Source organism: Hypanus sabinus, chromosome 16 (genome assembly GCF_030144855.1).
Source record: "Hypanus sabinus isolate sHypSab1 chromosome 16, sHypSab1.hap1, whole genome shotgun sequence".
Classification (NCBI taxonomy): Eukaryota; Metazoa; Chordata; class Chondrichthyes; order Myliobatiformes; family Dasyatidae; genus Hypanus; species Hypanus sabinus.
Window position 1 is genome coordinate 87001546 of NC_082721.1, and position 27032 is coordinate 87028577.

Genomic DNA, 27032 nt, shown 5'->3' on the forward strand with positions numbered 1-27032 from the left:
ACTCAAGGGTTAAAGCTGTTCACATTGTGGGTCAGTGAGATTGACTGGTGGAGTGTTGCAATATAAGGCAGTGTTACGTCCCCAGAGTGGCTGTAGCACACTATGGGAACCCCTGTGGCTCTACAGAAATGTACATTATTTTGGTAACTCACAGTGACCAAACTAAGGGCTTCTTGGCAAGGTGGCAACTTTGTACTGATATGGAGCCCATTATCATTAACTGCTCCATATTTTCTCATGATTAAGACCATAAGACATAAGAGCAGAATTAGGCCATTCGGCCCATCAAGTCTGCTCCACCATTTGATCATGGCTGATTTATTATCCCTCTCAACTCCCTTCTCCTGCCTTCTCCCCATAACCTTTGATATCCTTACTAATAAAGAAGGTATTAACTTCCACTTTAAATATACCCAATGACTTCGCCTCCGCAGCCACCTGTGACAAAGAATTCCACAGATTCACCACCATCTGGCTAAAGAAATTCCTGCTCATCTGTTCCAAAGGGTTGAGGAGGAATACTTAACTGCATATGATCAGAGAAGAACATAATGAAGATATTGCAGTGGACAACTTTGCTTGTTTTGCAACTCAATACCCAGTCCTAAATCCCCTCTGAGTCAATGTCTTTACATCTGTTCATTCCAGAGTTCTCCAAGAACATGAGATAGAATCATAAATCCAACCACAATAACCTACGTCTCAGGGCAGACTCGGCGATGTGTTGCTGTTCTCTCAGCCTTCACCATGTATCCTTTTGATCTGATGATCCCTCTGTCCTTAATAATTGCCGAGTAGCGAAGGATCCACCTTGGCACCCACTCGGAGATGCCAGGGTCTTGCAGCTTGGCACTGAGGGCTTCCTGGAGCATTTCCACTGGAAGGATATCTGGGCGGGGAGAAAACCATGGTGAAATATTGCTAAAGATAAGGGATTCTGCATGTGCTGGAATTCTTGAACAAAACACACAAAATGCCAGAGGAACTCAGCAGTCAGGCAGCTGGGAATGGAAGGGAATAAACAACAGTCGATGTTTTGGGCAGAGGCCCTTCTTGTGGTTATTTCCCTCTAAGGATCTTGCCTAAATGGTTGGATTCCTCCAATATTTTAGACAACAGACAATAGACAATAGGTGCCGAAGTAGACATTTCAGCCCTTCAAACCTGCACCGCCATTTTGAGATCATGGCTGATCATCTACTATCAAAACCCGGTTCCTGCCTTGTCCCATATCCCTTGATTCCCCTATCCATAAGATACCTACCTAGCTGGTTCTTGAAAGCATCCAAAGAATTGGCCTCCACTACCTTCCGAGGCAGTGCATTCCAGACCCCCACAACTCTCTGGGAGAAGAAGTTTTTCCTTAATTCTGTCCTAAATGACCTACCCCTTATTCTCAAACCATGCCCTCTGGTACTGGACTCTCCCAGCATCTGGAACATATTTCCTGCCTCTATCTTGTCCAATCCTTTAATAATCTTATATGTTGCAATCAGATCCCCTCTCAATCTCCTTAATTCCAGCGTGTACAAGCCCAGTCTCCCTAAACGCTCTGTGTAAGACAGTCCGGACATCCCAGGAATTAACCTCGTGAATCTACGCTGCACTTCCTCTACAGCCAGGATGTCCTTCCTTAACCCTGGAGACCAAAACTGTACACAACACTCCAGGGCCCTGTACAAATGCAAAAGGATTTCCTTGCTCTTGTACTCAATTCCCTTTGTAATAAAGGCCAACATTCCATTAGCCTACTTCACTGCCTGCTGCACTTGCTCATTCACCTTCAGTGACTGATGAACAAGGACTCCGAGATCTCTTTGTATTTCTCCCTTACCTAACTTTACACCATTCAGATAATAATCTGCCTTCCTGTTCTTACTCCCAAAGTGGATAACCTCACACTTATTCACATTAAACGCCATCTGCCAAGTATCTGCCCACTCACCCAGCCTATCCATGTCCCCCTGAATTCTCCTAACATCCTCATCACATGTCACACTGCCACCCAGCTTAGTATCATCAGCAAATTTGCTGATGTTATTCTCAATGCCTTCATCTAATTGTTGACGTAAATCGTACACAGCTGTGGTCCCAATACCGAGCCCTGTGGCATCCCACTAGTCACCGCCTACCATTCCGAGAAACACCCATTCACCGCTACCCTTTGCTTTCTATCTGCCAACCAGTTTTCTATCCATGTCAATATCTTCCCCCCAATGCCATGAGCTTTGATTTTACCCACCTATGTGGGTAAATCTCCTATGTGGGACCTTATCAAATGCCTTCTGAAAATCGAGGTACACTACATCCACTGGATCTCCCTTGTCTAACTTCCTGGTTACATCCTCGAAAAACTCCAATAGATTAGTCAAGCATGATTTACCCTTGGTAAATCCATGATGGCTCGGCCCAATCCTATCACTTCTATCTAGATATGCCACTATTTCATCTTTAATAATGGACTCTAGCATCTTCCCCACCACCGATGTCAGGCTGACAGGTCGATAGTTCTCTGTTTTCTCCCTCGCTCCTTTCTTAAACAGTGGGATAACATTAGCCATTCTCCAATCCTCAGGAACTGATCCTGAATCTAAGGAACATTGGAAAATGATTACCGATGCATCCACAATTTACAGGGCCACCTCCTTTAGTACCCTAGGATGCAGACCATCTGGACCTGGGGATTTGTCAGCCTTCAGTCCCATCAGTCTACTCATCACTGTTTCCTTCCTAATCTCAATCTGTTTCATTTCCTCTGTTACCCTATGTCCTTGGCCCATCCATACATCTGGAGATTGTTTGTGTCTTCCCTAGTGAAGACAGATCTAAAGTACTTATTAAATTATTCTGCCATTTCTCTGTTTCCCATAACAATTTCACCCGATTCATTCTTCAAGAGCCCAACATTGTTCTTAACTATCTTCTTTCTCTTCACATACCTAAAAAAGCTTTTGCTATCTTCCTTTATAATCCTGGCTAGCTTGCGTTCGTACCTAATTTTTTCTCCCCGTATTGCCTTTTTGTTAAGTTCTGTTGTTCCTTAAAAATTTCCCAATCATCTGTCCTCCCACTCAACTTAGCTCTGTCATACTTCCTTTTTTTTAATGCTATGCAATCTCTGACTTCCTTTGTCAACCACTGTGTCCCCTTTCCCCCCTTTGAATCCTTCCTTCTCAAGGGGATGAACTGATTTTGCACCTTGTGCATTATCCCCAAGAATACCTGCCATTGCTGTTCCACTGTCTTTTCTGCTAGGATATCCGTCCAGTTAACTTTGGCCAGCTCCTCCCTCATGGCTCCATAGTTTCCTTTGTTCAACTGCAACACTGACACCTCCGAGCTGCCCTTATCCTTCTCAAATTGCAGATAAAAACTTATCATATTATGGTCACTACCTCCTAATGGCTCCTTTACTTCAAGATCGCTTATCAAATCCTGTTCATTACATAACACTAAATCCAGAATAGCCTTGTCCCTGGTCGGCTCTCGTACAAGCTGTTCCAAGAATGCATCCCATAGGCACTCTACAAACTCCCTATCCTGTGGTCCAGGACCAACCTGATTCTCCCAGTTCACCTGCATGTTGAAATCCTCCATAACTACTGTGACATTACCCTTGCCACATGCCAATGTTAACTCCCTATTCAACTTGCACCCAATATCCATGCTACTGTTTGGTGGCCTGTAGACAACACCCATCCTTTTGCCCTTACTGTTCCTCAGTTCTGTCCACACAGACTCTACTTCTCCTGATCCTATATCCCCCCTTACAAAGGACTGAATCTCATTCCTCACCAACAGGGCCACCCCATCCCCTCTGCCCACATTTCTATCCCTACGATAGCACGTATACCCTTGTACATTCATTTCCCAGGTCTGATCTCCCTGCAGCCATGTCTCCGTTATCCCAACAACATCATAGTTACCCATTCGCTCCTGAGCTTCAAACTCATCCGCCTTATTTCTGACACTTCATGCATTCAGATATAGAATTTTTAGCCCATTTACAACACAGAATTTTGTGTGTGTTGTAAAATATTGTTATCCAAGCCTGGTTCCATGGTGCAGAAGGGAAAGAGGAAGATGAGGAATACGTTATTCAAAGGGGATTCTATAGCGAGGGGAACAAACAAGAGGTTCTATCAGCCTGATAGAGATGCTTGGTCCCAGGGTATAGGATCTCTCGGATCAGAAGAGAGAATTCAGAGAGTTAGGTAGGAAGCTGAAAGGCAGGACCTATAGGGTAGTAATCTCAGGATTGCTGCCTGTGCCACGTGCTAGCGAGTGAAAGAATAGCATGATTAGGCGTATTAATGTGTGGCTGAGAGACTGGTAGGGGCAGTGATTCAGATTCCTGGATCACTGGGGCCTCTTCTGGAGGAGGTATGACCTGTACAAAAAGGACGGGTTACACCTGAACCCAAAGGGGTCCAATATCCTAGCGGGCACATTTAATAGAGCTGTAAGGGAGGGTTAAAACTAATTTAGCAGGGGGATGGGAACCAGTGATAGGTTTGAGGAAGGGGAAAACAAATAAATCAAAGATAGCGGGCAACAGACATTATAGAAAAAACAGACAGAAGATGAGATTTAATCACAGAAAGTGACATGAGTTACAAGGCAACAGGGGTATGGGACAGGTAAAACAGAAAGCAACAAATACTGGACTGAGAGCCTTGTATTTGAATGCACGCAGCATAAGGAAGAAATAGACGATGTTGAAATTCAGCTACAGATTGGCTAATATGAAACTCTGAAACTTGGCTAAAGGATGGCTGCCATTGGGAGCTGAACGTCCAAGGATATATGGATTATTGGAAAGATAGGTTAGTAAGCAGAGGGGTGGTGTGGCCCTGTATATAAGAAATAATCTTAAATCATTAGAAAGGGATGACATAGGATTGGAAGGTGTAGAGTCTCTACGGGTTGAATTAAGAAATAGCAAGGGTAAAAGGACCCTAATGGCAGCTGTATACAGACCTCCAAACAGTAGCCGGGATGTGGATTACAAATTACAGCAGGAGATAGAAAAGGTGCATCAGAAAGGCAATGTCATGATAATCATTGGGGATTTTAACATGAAAGTGGATTGGGAAAACCAGGTCAGTACTGGACCTCAAGAGAGAGAATTTGTAGAATGTCTAAAGGATAACTGTTTAGAACAGCTTGTTGTTGAGCCCAGTAGGGGATCGGCTGTGCTGGATTGGGCGTTGTGCAATGATCTGGAGGTGATAAGAGAGTTTAAGGTGAAGGAACTCTTAGGGAACAGTGATCACAATATGACCGAGTTCACTTTGAAATTTGAGAATGAGAAACTAAATTCCAATGTGTCGGTATTTTAGTGGAATGAAAGGAATTACAATGGCATGAGAGGGGAACTGGCCAAAGTTGACTGGAAAGGGATATCTGTAGGAAGGACAGCAAAGCAGCAATGGCTGGAGTTTCTGCAAAAAATGAGGGAAGTGCAAGACAGATATATTTCAAATAAGAAGAAATTTTCGAAGGGAAGAAGGACACTGCCATGGCTGACATACAGGAAAGCCAGAGGAAGTGGGAAGATAGAGGATTGGGAAGCTTTTAAAAACTTGCAGAAGGAAACTAAGAAGGTCATTAGGAAGGAAAAGATGAATTATGAAAAGAAGCTGATGACTAATATCAAAAGCTCTTTTAAGTATATAAAGGGTAAAAGAGAGTCGAGGGTAGATATAAGACCAATACAAAATGACGCTGGAGATATTGTAATGAGAGATATAGAGCTGGCAGAGGAAATGAATGCACATTTTGCATCAGTCCTCACAGTGGAAGATGCCTGCTGTATATCAGATATTCAAGAGTGTCAGGGAAGTGAAGTTTGTGCAGTGAAAATTACGGCTGAGAGGGTGCTCAGGGAGCTTAATGATCTGAGGGTGGATAAATCTCCTGAACTTGTTGGAATGTACCCTCGGGTTCTGAAGGAAATAGCTGGAGAGATTGCCGAGGCATTAATGATGGCTTTTCAAGAATCTTTAGATTCTGGCATTGTACCGGATGACCATAAAATTGCAAATGTTACTCCACTACTTAAGAAGGGTGAAAGGCAGCAGAAAGGAAACTATAGACCTGTTAGCCTGACATCAGTGGCTGGGAAGTTGTTGGAATTGCTTGTTATAGGGACGAAGTTATGAAGTACCTGGAGGCACATGACAAGATAGGCCAAAGCCAGCATGGTTTCCTGAAAGGAAAATCCTGCCTGACAAACCTACTGCAATTCTTTGAGGAAATTACAAGCAGGGTAGACATGGGAGATGCAGTAGACGTGGTGTATTTGGATTTTCAGAAGGCCTTTGACAAGGTGTCGCACAGGAGGCTGCTTAGCAAGATAAAAGCCCATGGAATTACAGGGAAGTTACTAGCGTGGGTGGAGCATTGGCTGATCGGCAGGAAACAGAGAGTGGGAATAAAGGGATCCTATTCTGGCTGGCTACCAGTAGAGTTCCACAAGGGTCGGTGTTGGGATCGTTGCTTTTTACGTTGCATGTCAAAGATTTGGACTATGGTATTAATGGATTTGTGGCTAAGTTTGTCGGTAATACAAAGATAGGTGGAGGAGCAGGTAGTTTTGAGGAAACAGAGAGCCTTCAGAGAGACTTAGATAGTTTAGGGGAATGGGCAAAGAAGTGGCAAATGAAATACAATGTTGGAAAGTGTATGGTCATGCACTTTGGCGGAAGATATAAATAGGCAGACTATTATTTAGGTGGGGAGAGAATTCAAAATACAGAGATGCAAAGGGACTTGGGAGTCCTTGTGCAGGATACCCTAAAGGTTAACCTGTGAAGAAAGCGAATGCACTGTTGGCATTCATTTCTAGAGGTAGAGAATATAAAATCAGAGATATGATGTTGAAGCTCTATAAGGCACTTGTGAGACCACACTTGGAGTATTGTGTGCAGCTTTGGGCTCCTTGTTTTAGAAAGGATATACTGACATTGGAGAGGGTTCAGAGAAGATTCACAAGAATGATTCCAGGAATGAAAGGGTTCCCATATGAGGAACGTCTTGGTCTGTATTCCTTGGAGTTCAGGAGAATTAGGGGGGATCTCATAGAAACATTCCGAGTATTAAAACGCCTGAACAGATTAGAAATGGCCAAGTTATTTCCCTTGGTCGTAGATTCTAGGACAGGAAGCATGACTTCAGGATTGAGGGATGTCCATTTAGAACAGAGATGCAGATAAATTACTTTAGTCTGAGAGTGGTAACTCTGTGGAATTTTTTGCCACGAGTGGCTGTGGTGGCCAAGTCATTGGGTGTGTTTAAGGCAGAGATACATAGGTTCTTGATTAGCCAGGGCTTCAAAGGTTATGGGGAGAAGGCAGGGGAGTGGGGATGACTGGAAGAATTGGATCAGCCCATGATTGAATGGTGGAGCAGACTTGATGGGCTGAATGGCCCATCTCTGCTCCTATATCTTATGGGAAAAACTTCAGTGAAATATTGTTTCCCATATAAACCAGCTAGTACTACATGACTGAACCTTGGTGCCCACTATTCCTGCCACACGCAGGTGGGACGAGACAGAAGATCAGCTCAGTGTGGACAACATGGGGCAAATAGGCTGTTTCTATGCTGTAGTACTCTATAACTCAATGAATAAAAATATTTTATATCAGTATTAATAATGGCTACACAGTCATATAAATTTGATACAACAGGTGCAGATTATCATTTCTATCATTGATGGACTTTGTAGAAATTTAAGAGATTATTGCAATCTCCTAACCCATGATATAAATAATGGAAAGAATTAATAAGCAACACACACAAAATGCTGGAGAGCTCAGCAGGCCAGGCAGCATTTACCAAAAAGAGTACAGTCGACGAATCGGGCCGAGACCCCTCATCAGGACCGGAGGAAAACAGATAATGGGTCAGAGGTAGAAGATGGGGGAGGGAGGGGTGTAGGAAGAAACACAAGGTGGTAGGTGAAACTGGGAGGGGGGAGGGGTGAAATGAAGAGCTGAGAAGTTGATTGGTGAAAGAGATACAGGGCCGGAGAAGGGGGAGTCTAATAGGAGAGGACAGAAGGCCATGAAAGAAAGAAAAAGGGGGAGGAGCACCAGGGGAAGGCAACGGGCAGGCAAGGACATGAGGTGAGAGAGGGAAAAGGGGATGGAGAATAAAGAAGTGGGGGGGGGCCTAACCGGAAGATTGATAAATCAAAATTCTTTCCATCAGGTTGGAGGCTATCCAGACAGAATATAAGTTGTTGCTCCCCCAACTTGAGTGTAGCCTCATCACAACAGTCGAAGAGGCCGTGGATTGAAATGTTGGAATGGGAATGAGAAGAGGGATTAAAATGTGTGGCCACTGGGAGATTTCACTTTTTCTGCCGAGCACCTATACTCCATCCACTAGAAAAAAAATGGGTTTTCACTAATAAAGTTGATAATTCAGGTGACATTATACAGCAAGAGACAAAGTTTACTTGGCAATTGCTTGGTTGAACCTGCAGCAGAGATAACCTCACTTAGAAAAGTTGTATAGAATTATGAATTCAAGAATGAAGAGGCTATTGCCTTTCTGATTTGGCATGTGAATCAGGGATGGACATGTTAAGTGAGCAGTGGTGGGAGATTCAGAGGCAGAAGGCTAAGCTCCAATAATATAGTCTAGCGTGATTGATCGGCACTTCTACACTGCTGCTAGTCACTGTAAACTTGAAAGGATAATCAGCCTGATTAATCTGCATTTGGTTGCATTGCAGCTTCATTAAATTGAAGTTAAGTCACATCTTGAGTATATAATTGCCCCACTAGAGGAAGGATCTGAAGGTGCGGAGAGGGTGCACAGGAGGTTCACCAGGGTACTGCCTGGATTAAAGGGCCTGTGCTATAAGAAGAGGTTGGGTAGTTTTCCCTGGATCATTAAAGGCTGCAGGGAGACCTAACACATATCGTACAAAGCTAGTAGTTTTAAAAGATTCAAAAGTTCTAAGTATATCTGTTATCCAAGTACATATGCAGTATACAACCCTGAGATTCAACTTCCCCACACAAAACAAAGAAAAGCAGAGGAACCCGTTCAAAGAAAAACATCAGCTGACACCCCACACAAAGAAATTGCATAAACAGCAACAAAAGATGAGTGAAAAACATAGAATACAAAACACAGAATCAAGAGTCCATGCATATTCAGTTCAGTTCGGTGTTGGCTATCTGCAGCCTGACCTGATTCAAAATTGCCCCAAGTAGCAACAAAAAAAGGAGTGACCAGAAATCAGAAGCACATCACAATGTGAACTACAGAGTCTAATCCACAAGCCACATTGATTAAACCCTTTACAGCAGAGTCGTAATGTCCAGTTCCAATGCATGCCCATTTAAGGTGTGAGGGGGTAAATTCAAAGGAAGTGTGCAGGGCAGGTTTTTTTTACACAGAGGGTGGTGAGTTACTGGTGTAGAGGCAAATATGCAGAGGTGTTTAACAGGTTCTTAGCTAAGCAGAAACATTGTGTAGGGATAGAGACATTGTGCAGGCAAAAGAGATTACTTTAGATTAGGCATTTAGTTGCTGGATGAATTAGTATAGTGCTAAGTCATGGGCCAGTGGTGTACTGTTGTTGTGCTGAAATGTACTGCTTTATGTTCTATGAATGTTGTCTAGGATATCATGGTGGGCTTCCACAAGTTTCTGTGGGATTCCCTGCATCCCGTAGACCCAGCAGATGCAGAGTCAATTGAAAATCTCAATGTCACCTCCAAGAGGAAATGCACAAATTCACTTATCAGGCATGGGTACGTCCACCCCTGTGTTGAAGTGGGGCTTGAACCAATGAACTCCTGGACCACAGTGTGCTCCTGCTTCTGTCAAGTTGATCCAAACGTGACAACACAGCAGAGCAGAATGAGAAGGATGCCAAATAGGAAGAGTTTTAGTTATTTCACCTGCAGGGTCATTGTGAGTCAACAATTGGATGCCGTTTTCACTGGTGAATGCAGTCAGTTCAGGTGGTATTACACAGCAAGAAGCAAGGTTGACTTGGCAACTGCTTGGTTGGACCTGCTGCAGAGATAACCTTGGTTAGAACAGTTGTAAAAGACAGCTGGCAACAGTGAGATTCACACTTGCTTTTTTTCCCATTCATTTCAATTCTCTTCCCAGTTTTTCACCTACCCTTCTGCTAACATGGTCAGCATGGGAATAATGGGCCAAATAGTCTGCTTCTCCGCTGTATGACTCTGAACTATCAGTTGGTGGAAATTCTAACTATCTGGTACGTGGTCCAAGTGGCCACTCTTTAGCTGACAAGCTTTCCACTGTAAAGGCCATCCGGTCAGACCAGACCATGGATGTAGACCAAAACTTATCCACATCTCCAGCCAATTTCAGGCACATGTTGACAATAAGACCATAAAGCCATAAGAAATAGGAGCAACATTAGGCCATTGACCCATAGAGCCTGCTCTGTTATTCCATCATGGCTGATTTATTTTCCCACTCAACCCCATTCTCCTGCCTTTGACTCATAACCTTTGATGCTCTGACAAATCAAGAATCTATTAGCCTCCATTTCAAATATATCCAGTGACTTGTCCTCCACAGGCATCTGTGGCGATGAATTCCACAGATTCACCACCATCTGGTTAAAGAAATTCCTTCTCATCTCTGGTCAAAATGGACAGCCCTCTATTCTGAAGCTGACTCCTCCACTCTAGGAAACATCCTCTCTACGTCCAGTCTACCTGGGCCTTTCCATATGTGATAGGTTTCAATGCAATCCCCCCCCCCCCATTCCTCTAAACTCTCGTGAGTACATGCTCAGAGCTGTAAGAAGTTCCTTATATGATAACTCTTTCATTCATGTAATCATTCTCGTAAACCTCTCCTGGACCCTCTCCAATGTGTGCACATTGGAGTGTATAAGATGATGAGAGGCATTGATCATGGGGATAGTCAGAGGCTTCTCCCTGGGGCTGAAATGGTTGCCACAAGAGGGCACAGGTTTAAGGTGCTGAGGGGTAGGTACAGAGGAAATATCAAGGGTAAGTTTTTTTACGCAAAGAGTGGTGAGTGCATGGAATGGGCTGCCGACAGCAGTGTTAGAGGCGGAAACGATAGGGTCTTTTAAGCGACTTTTAGATAGGTAAAAATAGAGGGCTATGGGTAAGCCTAGTAATTTCTAAGGTAGGGACATGTTTGCCATAACTTTGTGGGCTGAAGGGCCTGTATTGTGCTGTAGGTTTTCTATGTTTCTATGTTTTTTCTTACATAAGGGGCACAGAACTGCTCACAATACTCCAAGTGTGGTCTGAGCAATGCTTTGTAAAGCCTCATCATCACATCCTTGTAGTGTGAGCTCTCTGCAGCTTTACTGGAAGATAGTTTGTCTGACCCATCAATTAACCCTTGAGATTTACATCTTCATGGTTTCCTTCCTGATCCTGCATTCTTTTCATTTTATGTCAGCAATTCAAAGGGGAATTTGAAAACTCCTACAAGTACTGATCTGATAAAAGACAACTTTAAAACTCCTGCAAGCTCTATGTAATTTGGCACATAGGTGAATGTCAGCTGTCTTCTTAACATGGCTGGGGAACCAGTAACTTAGAGGGCATAGGTTTAAAATGGGGGTAGAGAAATTTGGTTATCAGCCCGAGAGTCAACATTTTCACTCAGAGGATGGTAAGTACGTGGAATGAACAGCCAGACTAAGTGGACAAGACACATCTATTAAGTACAGTTTAAAAGCTGTTAGATACATGGATAGGAAGATTTAGAGGGACAAAGATGAGCTAATGGGACCAGCTGAGATGGAATTCTTGGCTGACATGGAAGAGTTGGGCTGAAGAGCATATCCTGTGTTGTTTGACTCTGTGACTCCACCATCTATGTTTCAGCCATTTTCCCCACATTTGCAATCTCTCATATCATCCTATACCTGCCCTGACCTTCGCCATATGTCGAAGAAAGGGATTAAGCTTGAGGACGGTGGGGGGGGGGGGGGGGCGGGGGGAGGTGGTGATGGGGTGTTAGAATCGTGAGGAGAGCATGATTTAAAAAAACAGAATGGGTCTACCTCTTTGTACAGTAGATCAGTAAGGTCCCCTGATTGTGTAGGTGCAATCATTTGAATCATTTGAGAGGCAATGTGAGACATTTGAGTGGATTGTTTGGTCCTCTGAGCAATGAGGAACCAATTGTATTGTGCTAATGTTTAAATTCCGGAAACAAAGTCTGGAGACCGGTTAACCTAGTGTGATTAGATTTACTGTATAAATTGGAAATGTAACTTCGCATTTGGGAGACGTGCGAATTAGCTCCCCGTGAATTCACAAAATGAAGGTGGTAACTAGCTTTGAGGTCTTTGTCTACTTTGTGTTTAATCTATACTAAATTCTCTAGCCCCATACATGAACAAAACTGGTCCCCAAAGGCAGCCATGCTTCATTTGCCTCGGTCTGCAACCTTTCTCCTATAAATCTTTGCCTTTGCCTCCTGGTAGGGTGCTTCTTAAACCCACCTCACTGACCAAGACTCATTTGATAACGTACACCCATGGAAAATGTTTGCCAACATAACGATGGAAGCTATAGTTGCTTTGTATGTGCAGATTTGCTTGGGGGTGTTTTTATCACAGGATCATTGCATTGTACAGCACAAGAATAATCTCTTACAAACTATCCCATCCATGCAGGCATGATATTGTTCCCATTTACCCGCATTTTGTCCACATACCCCTACATTTCGATCTAAATTCCTTTCAAAAACTGTAATTGTCTCTTCCTCAATCATCTGCGTTGAGAATTTGATTCAGGCATTTACCATCCTCCATGTGTAAACTTACCCATCAGATCTCATTTATGTTGCTCCTCTCCATATTAAACCTGTGCCCCAGTTCTAGACTCACCCGCCCTGCGTAAAAGATTCTACCTACCCTATCTATCCCCCTCATAATCTTATAAGCCTCATAAAGTCACCCCTCAGACTCCAATGAATATCAACCCAACATAAACAATCTCTAGCCCACCATTCCTGATGAATCTCTTCTGTACTGTGTTGCTAACACATCCTTTCTGTGGTGTGGCAAACAGAACTGTGAATAATGCTCCTAGATTCAGGTTACAACTGCAACATGTGGTCACACCTCTTATACTCCATGCCTTGGCCTACGAAGGCAAGAGTACCAAATGGCATTTTTACTGCATTGTCTACACACGTCATCATTATGAAGAACAATGAAATTGCTCTCCAAGGCCTCTCTTTAATTAAATGCTCCGACGGACTCTGCCATTTACAGCACATGTCCTAGTGGAATTTCCCCTCCCAAAGTATCTCAGATATCTGTACTAAATTCCATCTGCCAATGCTCCACCTAACCTTCCCTCTGATCTATGACCCACTGTATCCTCAAACAACCTTCTTTAGTATCTATAATTCCACTGATCATTGTGTCATCTACAACCTTACTGCCACCCCTACATGCTTATCAACTCATTCACCACACCTCTCTCCCTCCTATAACCCAGCCAATTATGGGTTTATGGCTCTTTTTTCATGAAGAACCTTCTCCCCCATTCATACTGAAATCGCTTACCGCTTATTCTGAATGTGTTGACTAGGGGCTTAATCTTGAAATGTTAACTCTGTCTCTCTCCACAGATGCTGGTTGACCTGCTGAGTATTTCCAGCATTTTTCTTTGCTTTTTGTTTCTGAAACTGTTCCTCCTGCTCTAGACCCCTCAGTTGATGGAATGATTTTTCCTGTCAAGTGCTTTAAGAAATGTCTAAGCTTTGATGAGATCTTCTTATTCTTCCAAACTAGAATGGGACCTAAACACATGAACTGTAATGATACAGGAATATAGCCTAATTGGAATAAGATTTGGTTTATTATGATTACATGTATCAAGATTCAGTGAAAAAAATTGTCTTGCACACTCTTCCTACAGATCAACTCATTACATAGTGCATTGAGGTAGAACAAAGTAAAATTATAACAATGGAGAATATAAAGTGTCAAAGCTACAGAGAAAGTGTGGAGGAGGTAGACAAAAAGGTCCAAGATTATAATAAGGTTGATCATGAGGTCAAGAGTCCATCTTATTGTATGAGGGACCATCATAGAAATGGTCTCTCATGCTTCTGAGTACTGGGAAGTGGACATTCTTGGCATTGATTAGAAGAAGGTGAAGTCCCAGCTACGATATGAGGTGGCTTGTACTGACAAGCTCAGCAATTATTGTGCATCACTAGTGTAGCAGAACATAGAACATAGAGCGAAGAATTCAGGACACAGAACATAGAAGAGTACAGAACAGGACAGGCCCTTCACTAGATAATGATTGATTGGCGAGGATGTGGACTTGTTTTGAGGGACTTTAAGGTGTTTCTAGATTCTGTTTACTCTTTTTATTGCTGTTTTTGAGCAGTTTGATCGGGGTGATCAGTTTGGACTGGGGCACCAGCGAAGATTGGTTCTGCGTGCAGCCTGCAGTGGGCTAGCAACACAGTGCTGAATTGAACTGAATACCGCTGGACTCCTGATTTGATGTTTGCTACTCTGTGTGTTGTCCCCTTGCTTTTTGCACATTGTGTTTGATGTTTTCAAAATGGGTTCCATGGTGTTTCGTTGTTTCATGGCTGGCTGCGGCAGGATGGATCTCAGAGTTGTATTCTGTATATATGTACTTTGAATCTTTGAATGCTGTGGTGAAATAGTTATACTAGTAATTAAACATCTAACTAAACAAATCCTTTCTACCTACACATGAGTGATATCCCTCCATTCTCTGCCATTCTTGTGCCTATCTAAGAGCCTCTTAAACCCTTGTCATGCTGGCCTTCATGGCTACCCCTGGCAGGACACCTGGGATCTGGTTTGCTTGGGCATCATCCTGGGTAGGGAGGGAACTGGGAATCACGAGCCTCATGAGGGCACTCAGCACAGAAGCACTGGTGGTTCAAGTACTCCTCTTGGTACATCGTAAGTGTTGTAAGTGTCTGTACTCCTCCTCCCTGAGTGCAGCCTCACTGAAGGAATGCGTCAGGAGCTCAGCCCCTCTTTCACATAAAGGGCCTCTACAGCCTGGACTTTATATAGGCATCCATTAGACCCATGAGACTATGGATTTGCGCCTTGGAAGGTTTCCAGGGCGCAGGCCAGGGCAGGGTTGTTTGAGAGACCGGCAGTTGCCCAAGCTGCAAGCCTTCCCCTCTCCACGCCACCAATGTTGTCCAAGGGAAGGGCACTAGGACCCAAGCAGCTTGGCACCGGTGACATCACAGAGCAATGTGTGGTTAAGTACCTTGCTCAAGCCTCAGCTGAGGCTCGAACAAATGACTTTCAGATCACTAGACCGATGCCTTATCCACTAGACCACGCGCCAATACAGCCTGGACGAGCAGCCTTCAAAAGAGCAGTCTCTTATAGATGTAATGAAAGTCAAAATTGAGCTTATTGCCATAAGCACAATAATATGCGTGCACTAGTGGAATGAAACACTTGCAACAGTATCATAGAACCACAGCATCAGATAAGCAACATTTACAGTACAAGAAAAAACATAAACATCAGTTATACACAATTTATATGAGAAAGAACACAATTAGAATTTATAAAAAAGGAAACAAGGTCTATTTTAGTGTCATGTGATCATAGTGTTGCCATAATGTGGTAGAGATTAGAGTTTATGATGGTTGGTTCATGAACTGAGTGGTTGAAAGGAAGTACCTAATCCTCAACCTGGGACTTCAGGGTTCTGTGTCAGCCTTAAAGCAACAGTAATTCTAAAACAGCAGATACTGCCACAGATTATCACTAAATGAATGATCAAATGAATGGCAGCTAAAATGTTATTGGCGTACCTGGCCAGACCAGGTAAGGATGAAAATTTCCTTCCCCCAGGTCATCAGTGCACTTTGGCATGATTGATACTACTTTTTTATATCTATTCTAATCTTACTTGATTACTAAGTGTCCAGAGTTGCTATTCAAACTTCTGATAACAGATTAATGTTCAAGAATTCTAGGCACATAGTAAGAACTTTATCCACCACACTGTGGCAGATTGGAACTGGTTTATTATCATGACATGCATCAAGACAGAGTGAAATGTTTTTTCCGTGCATCAAGTTAGTAACAACGAAAACAGAATGAAGAACATAGTGGTTCAGTTACAGAGAAACTACTGTGCAGGGAGTCAGATAAGAACCACAATGAGGTAGTTTGGGAAATCAAGGATTTATCTTCAGTGTACGAGCATTCAAGAATCAGAATCAAAATCAGGTTTGTTATCACTCACACGTGAAATTTGTGTTTTTTTTTGCAGCAGTACAGTGCAGGACATAAAAACTGCTATCAGTTATGATAGAGAGATAGATAGATAGATAAATAGATCATGAATCTGATAAAAGCTGGACGCAAGCTGTCCTGGAGCCTAGTGGGACATGTTCTCAAGTCTTTGTATCTTCTGCCCAATGGGAGAAGGGAGAAGAAAGAATGAATGAGATGGGAAGGGACATGTAGTGTTAGGAAACATGTTTCCCTGTGTGTGGAAGTGTGGTGTCAACAATTGAGCAAGGTAAGAAGGAGAATTTGGGGATTCTCACCTGTACATTTAGGCAAAATGTCTCCAGCATCTGCTTGTCCATGTCCGACACTCCGATTGATGTGACCATCTGCTCTTGGACCAGGGACTCCAGCTCCTCCCAAGGGGGCAGCAAGTCTTCCAGGGAGTGGCATTTCCCTCCTGGCAGTTGTGGCAGAGCCAGGATTACAGAATCTAGTTGAGACACTCCCAGCTGTAAGCAGGCTGTGATTGAAGGGAGAAGCATGTCAATTCATCCTCTACTCTCTCCGTTCTGATCTGAAGGAGGATGAATTAGTTGGACTTCAGGTATCGATTTGAAAATTCTCAGCCATGGATTCACCCCTCCCTGGTTATCCCACTTCCTCATTCTGGCTTTCTAAGCAGATATCTGCTTTCTGCAGAACTTACTGCGTGTTCCTCCCCCTATGGAGCTGTTCAACTTTGTATTCCAGCACAATAATGGAGATACAAGAGACTGCAGATTTGAAATATTGAGTGAAATGTGAGGTGATGGAGGAACTCAGCAGATCAGAGAGCATCTGAGAAGGCAGTAGACAGTCGACGTTTCAGATTAATACCGGACTGAAAGTTAAACATGCAATAGCCAGTATAAAGAGATAGAGGAAAGGAGTGGCACAAGACTGCTGGTGAGAGGTGATAGCGAGGTGGTGGGCAGATGGAGGAGGGGTGAGTGGGTCCCGAATTGTATGGATAGCTTCACTCACCTCAAATGTGAACTGATTCGGCAATCTACAAACTCACTTTCAAGGAGTCTACAAATCATTTTAGAACATAGAAACATAGAAAACCTACAGCACAATACAGGCCCTTCAGCCTACAAAGCTGTGCCAAACATGTCCTTACCTTAGAAATTACCTAGGGTTACCCATAGACCTTTATTTTTCTATGCTCCATGTATCTATCCAGGAGTCTCTTAAAAGACCCTATTGTATCCACCTCCACCACCATCACTGGCAGCCCATTCCACACAATCACCACTCTCTGCGTAAAAAACTTACCCTTGAAATCTCCTCTGTACCTACTTCCTAGCATCTTAAAACTGTGCCCTCTCATGATAGCCATTTCAGCCCTGGGAAAAAGCCTCTGACTATCCATATGGTCAATGCCTCTCATCATCTTTGACACCTCTATCAGGTCATCTCTCATCCTCCGTTACTCCAAGGAAAAACGGCTGAGTTCACTCAACCTATTCTCATAAGGCATGCTCCCCAATCCAGGCAACATCCTTGTAAATCTCCTCTGCACCCTTTCTATAGTCTCCATGTCCTTCCTGTAGTGAGGTGAGCAGAACTGAGCACAGTACTCCAAGTGGGGTCTGACCAGGGTCCTATATAGCTGCAACATTACCTCTCAGCTCTTAAACTCAATCCCACGATTGATGAAGGCCAATGCACTGTATGCCTTATTAACAACAGAGTTATTTTCTCAGTGGTATTCTTTTGATTTGCACAATTTTTCTTCTTTATCATATTGGTAATTTGCCAGTCTTCATATTTTATTATTTCATTGAGATACAGCACAGAATTAACCCTTCTGACCTTCAAGCCCTGGCACTCAGCAATCCACTGATTTTAATCCTAGCCTATTCGCAGGACTATTTACAATGACCAATTAACCCACCAGTCAGACTGTGGGAGGAAACCGGAGCACCCGCAGGAAACTCATGAAGTCACGGGGAGAATGCACAAACTCTTTACAGGTAGTGAGGGAATTGAACCTGGTTCGCCTGTACTGTAAAGCATTGTGCTAACCACTACACTACCGGTTATGTATAGCTTTTTACAAATTCTATTGCATTTCTTTATTTTTTGTAAATGCCTGCAGGAAAATGAATCTCAAACTAGTGCTGTATGTGGTAATGTATTCTATATGAACCTTGACAGTAAATTTACTTTGACTTAACCTTGATAGTGACAGAGGCTGGGGAGAGGTGAAATGTGGAGACGACAAAGGGCTGTCGATGATGAAATCAAATAGAAGAGAAAGATGGAGCATGGATTGAAAGGAGAGAGGTGGGGAGAACAGATGGGATCAGTGGGAGGAGCGTGTCAGTGATGGACAGATGGAGTGTGTGGAGGAGTGGAAGGAAACAAGTGGATAAAATCTCTGGCAGTGAATTGAACTATAATGTACATGGAGAATTGTCTAATTGAAAGACAAGGAGCTCAGTGGCACAGTCAGTAGAGCTGCCGTCTCATGACTCCAGTGACGTGTCTTCAGTTTTGAGCTCTGGAGCTGTCAGTGTGAAGTTTTCTCCATGACCACCCCATGTTCCCGCTTCCTCCCACTGGGTTGGTAGGTTAATGAGCTGCTATAAATCGTGCCTGGATTGTAGGTGAGAGGCAGAATCTGGGAACGTCGGGCATAATCGATGGGATTCGTGCAGCTTTAGGGTCAATGGTTATGGACAGCAGATCAAGGAGATGAACCTGTGCTTAGCTTTGAACATCCACTGTAAACTAAGCCTGGTGTGGATGGGGGCAAGGGAATCAGGGGACAGTTGTGGGCCATTGAGGGAGAGAATACATCTCAGAGGGATGCAGGGGAATAGGACAAAAGATGAATTCCAACAGTCCAAAGATGTACGGATTAATGGATTAATTAGTCACATGGATGTAATTGGGTGACGTGGTCTTGTTGTGCTGGAAAGGGCCTTCACTGAAGCAAGAAGAGAGCATGTCCTGGGTAGTGCGGTCTCTGTAGACGGATACTGATTTCCTGCAACAGTGATCTGTGCAGATGCGCTCAGTGGTGGGCAGGGCTTCACCTGTGGACTATGCCATATCCACTATGTTTAAGGGCCATCGATGTTTCTATATCAGGCTGTGATGCGCTCAGTCAATATACTCTCCACCACAAATCTACAGAAGTTTATTTTGAACGTCATGCTGAATCTTCACAAATTTCTAAGGAAGTATGTGCTGGCACAAGGACAGAACCTCTAAAATGATGACACCAAGGAATTTAAAGTTGCCGACCTTCTCCACCTCTGATCCTCCGATGTGGGCTGGCTCACGGACCTCCAGTTTCCTCTTCCTGACGTCAGTAATCAGCTCATAGGTCTTGCTGGCATTGTTGTGACTCCACTCTGCCAGATATTCAATCTCCGTCCTATATGCCGCTTTGTCACCATCTTTGATTCAGCCTTTGACTGTGGTGTCATCAGCAGATATGGCATTGGATCTCTGCTTAGCCTCACGGTTATAAGTATTAAGTGAGTAAATCAGGGGTCTAAGCTCACAGCCTTGTGGTGCACTGGTGCTGATGGTGATTGTGGAGGAGCTGCTGTTGCCAATCCTAACTGACTGAGGCTTGCAAGTGAAGATATTGAGGATCCAACTGCACAAGGAGGTCTTGAAACTTATTGAGTAGTTTTGAGGGAATGATGGCATTGAAAGCCAAGCTGTAGTTGATAAAGTGCATCCAGATGTCCACATGCTGCAGGGTTGAGTGAGATGGCATCTGCTGTGGACCTGATGATCCATTAGGTGATTGAAGAGGATCCAAGTTGCTTCTTCATCACCACCCTCTCAAAGCACTCATCGCAGTGGATGTAAGTGCTGCAGAATGATAGTTGTTGAGGCAGGTTACCCTATTCTTCTTAGGCACTGGCAAGATTGAAGCCTGCTTGAAGCAAATGGGTGCCTCAGGCTGCCAGAGTTAGAGGTTAAAGGTATCGGTAAACCTCACCCTCCAGCTGATCAGCACAGGTCTTTAGAAATCGGCTAGATCCCTGTTTGGGCCGGATGCTTTCCAAGCTTTCACCATGCTGAAGGACGCTTTCACTTTGGCCTCAGGGACTGAAATCGCAGTGTCATGAGGGCCGTGGGTGTTTGTGAAGGATCCTCCAAGTTTTGATCATCAAAACATGCACAGAGTTCATCTGGGAGCAAAATCTTGTCACCTGTGTCGCCTAGTTTCGCTGTAAGAGATGATAGGTTCAAGCCCTGACTCAGCTGTCGAGCAGCCGTAAGTGATTGAAGTTTGAATCTTTGTGAAGTGAAGTAGGCTGGGGTGCAGGAACAACCAGGCATGTGGGGCCAAACAGCTTACTCCTACTTCTGACTATAGTTCTGAGGATTTGGCGCATGGCCACAGAGGGGTGATGATGTGGGACAAATGTAGGAATGGATGAGGGCACAGCTACAAGAGTAAATGTGCACAGAAAGCTCCCACAAACATGCCAAGCCCCCACAAATCTGTCTTCAGCCATACTGGAAGCTGGGCCAGGGCAGCATGGTGCCAGAGGAGCGAGTCTGCGGCCTTGACCCCGACCTCGAGTGCTGTTTGGGTTTCACTTGCTTCCCCTCTGTCACGGATGAGCCGGCAGATTCATTGGCTGTGGTAAATTGTCCTTTCAGTATGCAGCCGGCAAAAAGAAACACCCAAAGGAGTCGGTAGGAATATGAGAGAGTGAATAGTTAGGAGGGATACAAGGAGAAGGAGAGTGGAATGACAGAATTGCTCCATGGGAGCAGGCATGGATCTGGCAGGCTAAAAAATCTGTGTTGGAAAGATTTACAAAAGTGTAAACACACAGTCTGTTGTGAAATGGAGTTAACAATGGCCAGGAATCGATCTCAGGTTAATGTAAAACCAAGCTACTAGTGGAGTTCACTGTCACAACAGGGGAGCACACTCTTGAATGAAGAAAGGCTGTTTTAACCCCAAGTTCTCCACAGGCGGGGTCACAAGGCCACAAGCTCTTCAGTATCTTTAGCAGGAAACAAGGCTCCATGGTGTCCAATTGCCTGCTTCAAATCTTACCAAGCTTACAATGCAGCAGAAAATCTTTCAGCCCATCGTCTCCATCTGCCCCAGTCAACAGCCACCCATCTGAGTCTCAGCTTCAAGGACCAGCTCTGTATGGCACAACAGTCTCAGTGTAATTCATTGCCATAGAGTACAGTAGAGAAACAGGCCCTTCAGCCCATCTAGTCTATGCTGAAGCCATTTAAATTGTAATTCCCCTGGTATTAGGAGTCCCAATCCATTCAACAATAAGATTTACTTGTTCTTCTCCTGGAGTGTCAAAGTTGGTCCCACCTACCTTCAGTTGCAGCCTCTTTGATGATTCCAGGTTCATATCTGTAGATGAATAGTTTGGCTGAAAAACACAAGAAGGTCAGTGGTTATTCATACAAACAAGCTCTACTGCCATAAGTTCTCCAAACCCTTATCTCACACCTGAGAAATGAGATGAACAAAATACTTCTTCTTTTGGCCATATTGAAAACAATGGGCTGAATGGACTCTCTTCCATCATGGATTTCAATGATTCCAATATCCCTCAGGACCTTCCAGGTCCATCATTGATGGTCTTGTTACTAAACTTAGAGATTTGGGGACCTGTTTAAAAGGTAAGGCAAGGCAATTTAATACAAAGATGGAGGAGTTTTTAGCTCCCCCCGCCCCGCCCGAAGGTTTGAAGTCTTTCTGAAAGAATGGTGGTCATGGTTTTTCAATATGTTTAAGGCAAAGGTAAATGGTGGATGGTTGTTGGGAAATGGGAATAATCTATTAAGGTAGCACAGCGATTAGTTCTAAACACGAGATTCTGTAGAACCAGAGTAACACACACAAAATGCTGGAGGAACACAGTAGGTCAGGCAATGTCTCTAGAAAGGAATAAACTGTTGATGTTTCAGGCTGAGGCACTTCATCAGGACTAGAAAGAAAGGGAGAAGGAACCAGAATAAGAAGCTGGGGGCATGGGAAGGAGTACAAGCTGGAAGATGATAGGTAAAAGAACCCTTAGGTAGGCAGATGGATAATAGAAAGATGGAGGACTATAAAGGAGGCGAGGGGATTGTTAGATTGATTTTAGAGTAGATTAAAGAGTTGGTACAAAATGGCTGGAAGACGGGTCTGTACTGTGCGATAATGTTCTATGATCTAACCTCCACCAGCCAGGCAAGCATTTAAATTATACAGAAGAAACTAGACAGATATTAAGAGATCACTATTCCCCGGTATGGGGTAGTCACTATATCGTACACAAATACTAAGGGATCACTGAACCCTGGTATGGGGTAGTCACTATATTTTACACAGATACTCAGGGATCACCAACTCCCGGTGTAGTTGCAATGATGTAAGGTAACGAGTTCCTGCACTGATTAATGTAATTCTGGGATCAGCTTGGCTTCCCTGCACAAGTCCAATTAAAAGTTATTTTAGTGAGTAAATTTCAGAACAGATATCTTCGAGCTTCCATTCTAATGTATTTGTTTAAAACCACAATTAGGATACAGTAACCAGATACCCAAACATACAGCATTCTCCATACTGAACCTTAATTGGTGATAATTATTCAAATCATAGCTTTAACCAATGTTGCTCTGCCACCCGACTGCCCCCCCCCCCACCCCTAGTTGAATAGTGTTGGCCATAGAGTCTTTGAAAACTACACCACACAAATAGGCCCTTCGGCCTATCTAGTCCATGCTGAACAATTTAAACTGCCTAGTCCCATCAATTTGCTCCTTGAACATAGCCCTCCATATCGTATAACCATATAACAAATATAACAATTACAGCACGGAAACAGACCATCTTGGCCCTTCTAGTCCGTGCTGAACGCTTACTCTCACCTAGTCTCACTGGCCCGCACTCAGCCCATAACCCTCCATTCCTTTCCTGTCCATATACCTATCCAATTTTACCTTAAATGAGAATACTGAAGCTGCCTCTACCACTTCTACTGGAAGCTCTTTCCACACAGCTACCACTCTCTGAGTAAAGAAATTCCCCCTCGTGATACCCTTCTTTTGCCCCCTAACTCTCAACTCACGTCCTCTTGTTTGAATCTCCCCTACTCTCAACGGAGAAAGCCTATCCATGTCAACTCTATCTAACCCCCTCATAATTTTAAATACCTCTATCAAGTCACCCTTCAACCTTCTACACTCCAAAGAATAAAGACCTAACTTGTTCAACATTTCCTTGTAACTTAGGTGCTGAAACCCAGGTAACATTCTAGTAAATCTTCTCTGTACTCTCTCTATTTTGTGGATATCTTTCCTATAATTCGGTGACCAGAACTGTACACAATACTCCAAATTCGGCCTTACCAATGCCTTGTACAATTTTAACATTACATCCCAACTCCTATACTCAATGCTCTGATTTATAAAGGCCAACATACCAAAAGCTTTCTTCACCACCCTATCCACAATGAGATTCCACCTTCAGGGAACTATGCACCATTATTCCTAGATCACTCTGTTCTACTGCATTCTTCAGTGCCCTACCATTTACTATTTGTGTACCTATCCAAATCTCTCTTACTTGTTGAAATCAAAATCATACTTGAATTACAATCGAATGCACTGGCAGCTCATTCCAAACTCTCACCGTCCTCTGAATGGTGATGAACTCTTTATGACTGGATGGAAAGGACTCTCTCTGAACCAATGCTAGGAAGATCTATCATAAACTACAAGCAGTCAGAAGAACTCTGCCCAGATCTCATAAATCCACCAAGAACTCCTTGTCAGAGAGATCTACCTGTTATTTTGATGTCTTCTCTCTCTTCAGGTCTAATCTTCTCATGATCCTGCGTGAGGTTGCAAACAAGATGTTCTGCTAGTCTCTGGCAAAATTAACAAGAGAAATGACATGATGTTAAATATTAAAGGGAAGAGCAACTTCATTAGTTGAGGGTTCTACAGAGTCTAATTGCTCATGGGGTCAATGCTGACAAAGCCTACATTGACCGTCCATCCCTCATTGCCCTGGGGAAGGCGATGTTGATCAGACTTCTGGAACCAAAGCAGTCCGTTTAGTGAAGGTGCCTCCAAAGTGCTGCTCCAGGATTTAATATAATGATGTCAAAATAACAACCAGAGCAGAAACAGTGAAGGAGGACATTCAGCCCATCTAGTCTGCCTCTAGTTCTTGGGAGAGACAGCCTGCCAGTCCCATTGTCCAGATTTTCTCTGAAACTTTCCAAATCAAGTTGAAGCCTCTGCATCCATTGGCCAGCACGTAATTTTCCAAATCTTCTGCCATCACCAGTAGGATCCCACACCAAGCAAATCACCCTCCCTCCCACCCATTTTCTGCTTTCTTCAGGGATCACTCCCTACATGACTCCATTGTGCATTCGTCCCTTCCCACATCCCTCTCCTGACACTTATCCTTGCGGAACAAGTGCTCCACTTACCCCTATACCTACCCCCTCACTACAATCCAGGTACCCAAACAGTCCTTCTAAGTGAGGCGACACTCTACCTGTGAGTCTCCTGGGGTCATCTACTCTGTCCGGTGCTCCTGGAGTGGTCTCTTGTATATCGCTGAGACCGCTTCACTAAGCACCTACATTCCATCCACCTGAGAAAACGGGATCTCCCAGTGGCCACACATTTTCATTCCACTTACCATTGCCATTCTGATATGTCAGTCCATGGCCTCTATAGTCGCAGTGAGGCCACCCTCAGGTTGGAGGAGCAACACCTTTATCCTGTTTGGGTAGCCTCCAACCTGATGGCATGAACATCGATTTCTCAAACTTCCGGTAATGTTTCCCACCCCCCGCTTCATCATTCCCCATTCCCTTTCCCTCTCTCACTTTATCTCCTTACCTGCCCATCTCCTTCAGGTGCTCCTCCCCCTTTTCTTTCACCCATGGCCTTCTGTCCTCTCCTTTCATATTCCCCCCTTCTCCAGCCCTGTATCTCTTTCAGCAATCAACTTCCCAGCTCTGTGCTTCACCATATCCTCCTCCCAGTTTCACCTATCACCCAGTGTTTCTATCTCCCCTTCCCCCACCTTCTAACACTGTCACCTCACAAACACTGACAACCAGCTCCATAGCCAAGAAAGCCCAGCAGCGTCTCTACTTTCTGCAAAGGCTGAGGAAAGTCCATCTCCCCCCCCCCCCCCCCATCCTCATCACATTCTACAGGGGTTGTATCGAGAGCATCCCGAGCGGCTGCATCACTGCCTGGTTCGGAAATTGCACCATCTTGGATCGCAAGACCCTGCAGCGGATAGTGAGGTCAGCTGAGAAGATCATCGGGGTCTCTCTTCCCACCATCACAAACATTTACACTACACGCTGCATCCGCAAAGCTAACAGCATTGTGAAGGACCCCACGCACCCCTCACACAAACTCTTCTCTCTCCTACCATCTGGCAAAAGGTACCAAAGCATTTGGGCTCTCACGACCAGACTGTGTAACAGTTTCTTCCCCCAAGCCATCAGACTCCTCAACTTCCAGAGTCTAGTCTGACACCAACCTACACATACACACACTCTCTCTCTCTCTCTCTCTCTCTCTCTCCTCTCTCTCTCTCTTTCTCTCTCTCAACTAAACACCACCACTCCCTTTGCAATTTTTGCTCAGTTATTTCTCAATTCCTGCTAAAAGATTGTTTACATTTACATTATTTATTACATATTATATTGTAATTTGCCCTTTACTGTGCCTATTTTCTTGTTTATTAATTATTGTACTGCCTTGCACTGTTTTGTGCACTTTATGTAGTCCCGTGTAGGTCTGTAGTCTAGTGTAGTTTTGTGTTGTTTCATGTAGTCTAGTGTAGTTATGTGTTGTTTCTTGTAGCACCATGGTCCTGGAGGAACGTTGATTTATTTTTACTGTGTACTGTATTAGCAGTTATGGTTGAAATGACAATAAAAGTGACTTGAACTTGAACTTGAAGAGAAAGTCTACAGATGCTGGAAATCCAAGCAACACCCATAAAATGCTGGAGGAACTCAGCACGCCAGGCAGCATCTAGGAAAAGAGTGCAGTTGAGGTTTTGGGCCGAAACCCTTCGGCAGGACTGGAAAAAAGAAGCTGAGGAGTAGATTTAAAAGGTGGAGGGAGAGGAGAGAGAGAGAGAGACAAGGTAATAGGTGAAACCTGGAGGGGGAAGGATGAGATTAAGAGTTGGGGCATAAATTGGTAAAAGAGACAGAAGGCCATGCAAGAAAGACAAGTGGGGAGGAGCACTGGAGGGAGGCGATGAGCAGGCCAGGAGATCAGACGAGATGGGGGAAAGGGGGTGGAAATGGTGAAGGAGAGGGGCATTACCAGAAGTTCGAGAAATCAACCCTCACACCATCAGGTTGGAGGTGATCCAAATGGAATATAAGGTGCTATTGCTCCAACCTAAGTGTGGCCTCATGACAACAGTGGAGGAGGCCATGGATGGACATATCGGAATGGGAATGGGAAGTGGAAATAAAATGGGTGGCCACTGGGAGATCACACATTTCTGGCAGATGGAACGTAGGTGCTTGACGAATCAGTCTCCCAGTCCACATCAGGTCTCACCGATATACAAGAGGTCGTACCAGACACAGTATAGGACCCCAACAGACACACGGATGAAGTGCTGCTTCACCTGGAAGGACTGTTTGGGGACCTGAATGGTGGTGAGGGAGGAGGTGTAGGGACAGGTGTAGCACATGTTCCGCTTGCAAGGATA

At 44.1% G+C, this 27032-nt stretch overlaps 1 protein-coding gene across 2 annotated transcripts in view; it reads right to left on the reverse strand.

Moving 5' to 3' along the window:
• Positions 1-402: 402 nt before the first annotated feature.
• Positions 403-27032, reverse strand: part of LOC132405887 (glutamate--cysteine ligase regulatory subunit-like) — a 38114-nt gene continuing 11484 nt past the window's right edge. Inside the window, exons 3-7 of one of the 2 annotated variants that reach the window (XM_059990869.1) lie at positions 24102-24186; positions 21643-21699; positions 16591-16793; positions 9927-10041; positions 403-889 (exon numbers count right to left, since the gene is read on the reverse strand). In XM_059990869.1, coding sequence (XP_059846852.1) covers positions 696-889; positions 9927-10041; positions 16591-16793; positions 21643-21699; positions 24102-24186 — 654 coding nt within the window. In that variant the 3' untranslated portion in view covers positions 403-695. Of the gene's footprint in view, positions 890-9926; positions 10045-16590; positions 16794-21642; positions 21700-24101; positions 24187-27032 lie in introns of both variants that reach the window. The other variant, XM_059990871.1, reaches the window with a different exon arrangement.